This window comes from Hipposideros armiger, unplaced genomic scaffold, assembly GCF_001890085.2.
Source record: "Hipposideros armiger isolate ML-2016 unplaced genomic scaffold, ASM189008v1 scaffold_18, whole genome shotgun sequence".
NCBI lineage: Eukaryota > Metazoa > Chordata > Mammalia > Chiroptera > Hipposideridae > Hipposideros > Hipposideros armiger.
Genome location: NW_017731368.1, coordinates 574,303 through 576,925, shown reverse-complemented (window position 1 = coordinate 576,925; position 2,623 = coordinate 574,303). Strand labels below are relative to the sequence as shown.

The window sequence follows — 2,623 nt, the reverse complement described above, 5'->3', positions numbered from 1 at the left end:
AGGTCACCCCTCATGTAGCCTACTCCAGACAAAACCATTCTGCTCCTGCCACAGCTGCCCACAGTTCACCTGGGCACAGCCTTGCCAATGAGGGCCCTGAATGGATTCAGAGGGCCCAAAGGGCGGTGTATTCACAGCGTGTTAGGACATCTCCCTCACAGTGTGGGGCTGCCCCGCCAGGTCCTCACTCAATCTGTACAATCGCACCTACCTTCAGGGCCTGTACTTTCCTGTCCAGCAGGCTCTCGATGTCCCCTGCCACCTTTTCCACCAGCTTCTGAGGCTCATTCTCCTGTACCTCAAACAGATTCCGGTTGTCTTTGTAGATCTGGAAGGAAGCAGAAGCCAGGGGTGAGGCCAGGGTGGTCGCACATTCCATGTCACTGCCCCTGCACGTCCTCCGTGCACAGTCCAGTCTAGTCCTCACCCCGCCTCGACCCTGGCTTTGGCCATTGGGAGAGCATGGAGGTCTGGGAGTTGGGTCCAGGGCTCTCATGGGCTTGGAGGAAGGACACAGACATGGGCTCCACAGTTTGCACTGCTTGTGGTTGGTAGGATGGGGTTATCCCTGCTTTCTCTGGATTCAGGCTTCCTCCTGCAGGGGCCATACGCAGCAAGCCCCTGGCTAGCTCAGAGTGGCTGAGAACAGTAGAGGGGGAAGGGTGGGCTGGATAGGAGGCAGGGTGTTGGGGGTGGGAGATGGAGCCAATAAGCACACATGCGCACCACCACAAAGATGCTCTCACACCCACGTGTATACACACACTTATATACCCATACGTACATCACACACACAGCCATCTCTCCACACGGGCTCAGGCATCCGTAGGATGCCTCAGGGCATTTGCAGAAACTAGTGGGAGCTCTGGGTGCCCTCAGGGTTCCTCTGTCATTCAGGGCACAGACTATGGGAGCAGGGACCATGGGAGAAGCAGCACATGGGGGAACAAACCCGTCCCTCTCTCCTCCTTCTGGGGCGGGACTGTGCGTATGCGTACGTGGGGGTGTAACTCTGATAGTCTGCAACTGCGTGTGTGAGTGTGTGTTAGGGCTCAACACACATCATCTGTGCACCTGCCTGCATGTTGGGGGTAGGGTGGTAGGTCAGGGCCTCTAGACCAGCGGTTCTCAACCTGTGGGTCGCGACCCCTTTGGGGGTCGAATGACCCTTTCACAGGGGTCGCCTAAGACCATCNCCCACCCCTACAGAATCTGATGTACCTGGTCTGGGGTGGGGCTTGGGCATCACGATTTAAAAGCTCCTCAGATAACTTCAGTGTGCAAGCAGGGTTACAAACACTGTGTGAAGGCAAAGGTACAAAGGCACAGCATCTGGAAAGGTCCTGGCTCCGGGGACAATGCGAAGAGCCTGAGGTGGAACATGGGGAACGTGGCCATGGTAAGAAGGGAAGAGCTTAGGGGCTGAGGTCTCTAGGTCCTGGGTGCCCAGCCAGGCCTCTCCACTGCCTCCGGCTTGTCCAGGGTTGAAAGGCCCTCCTGAGAGCAGACTTCTTGCCACCACTGATGTCCCCTCAAGAACCTACTCCGGCCTGGCTGCTCTGACCCTGGGCTTCCCATCCTCCAGGAACTAAGCCCACTGAGCCACAGTGCCCTTGTCCTTGTCCTTGAGAGGAGGCCAGAATGGCCCCCACTGGGGTCACTCCTCACCTTATCCAAGACAATGCCTCCTCTCATGGCCTCTCCTCTGAGCCACACGGCAGAGGTGCGAGGGATGGTGCTGAAGGTGGCACGGCCTTCAGGGGCACTGTTTTCACTGTGGCCTTTATAAACAATGGCTCCTGGAGCCGTGAAACCAGAAGCATGGGGCAGAGATGGTCTCATGTCCCCATTGTACAGAGGGGGAAACTGAGACCTAGCCGGGACTAGAACGAGAGCTCCACGAGTGCACACGCAGTGCCGGCCTGCACACAGTAGGCCATTAGTGAATGCTGATGAATAGATGGAGGAAGATCTACAACCATGAAGAGATGACCCTTCTGAGAGAGGGGCTGTGTGTCAAGGCCCCAGCTGGGAGGACAGGAAAGTCCTGATTTGGGTCCAACTCTGCCTCCAATTTGCTGTAAGAACAAGTGGCACATGTCTTGGCTCAGAGGACCCGTCTCCCTGGGTAGAAAGTTATGAGAGGTCCCTCCAAGTCTCCAAAGCTGAGGCCCCAGCAGGTTTCCCAGACCTGGGGATGCTGGTTGCCTGTGTTGCAAAGCCTCTGACCTGGCCCGCTCCTGCCTGACTCTTGGCCCATAAACCACCCTGTGCAGCTTGGAGAAACTTACAATTGTCTGGTGGTCCCTGATCAGGTGACCCATGGACTTCAGTCCTGCATTGCTCAGTTCCCTCTTTGCAAGCCCCAGATTAAAGTTCCAGACCAGAGCAAGAGGATTTAAATTGGATTACTGGATGGGGTCCAGGGAGAGAGGAATGATGGAGTGGGGGGTGGGAGTGGGCCCAGACCCCTGCTACCCCTCCCTCCATATGTACTCAGGCTGCAAACAAATGTGGGAAAGGAGAAAAGGGCCAGAACTTGATTAAAAGCAAATTTAAAACATAATTAAGACCAAAGCTCATCTTGAACAATTAGGACCAAGGCAGAAGGAGGATGGTCCTC

The 2,623-nt window shown here is 55.9% G+C and overlaps 1 protein-coding gene across 4 annotated transcripts in view; it reads right to left on the bottom strand.

Moving 5' to 3' along the window:
* The window catches only part of CACNA2D2 (calcium voltage-gated channel auxiliary subunit alpha2delta 2), a 143,663-nt gene that overhangs the window by 71,274 nt on the left and 69,766 nt on the right, over nt 1–2,623 (bottom strand). For all 4 annotated transcript variants that reach the window (XM_019634334.1, XM_019634343.1, XM_019634349.1 and 1 more), the window contains exon 3: nt 212–328. In XM_019634334.1, coding sequence (XP_019489879.1) covers nt 212–328 — 117 coding nt within the window. The remainder of the gene's footprint in view (nt 1–211; nt 329–2,623) is intronic.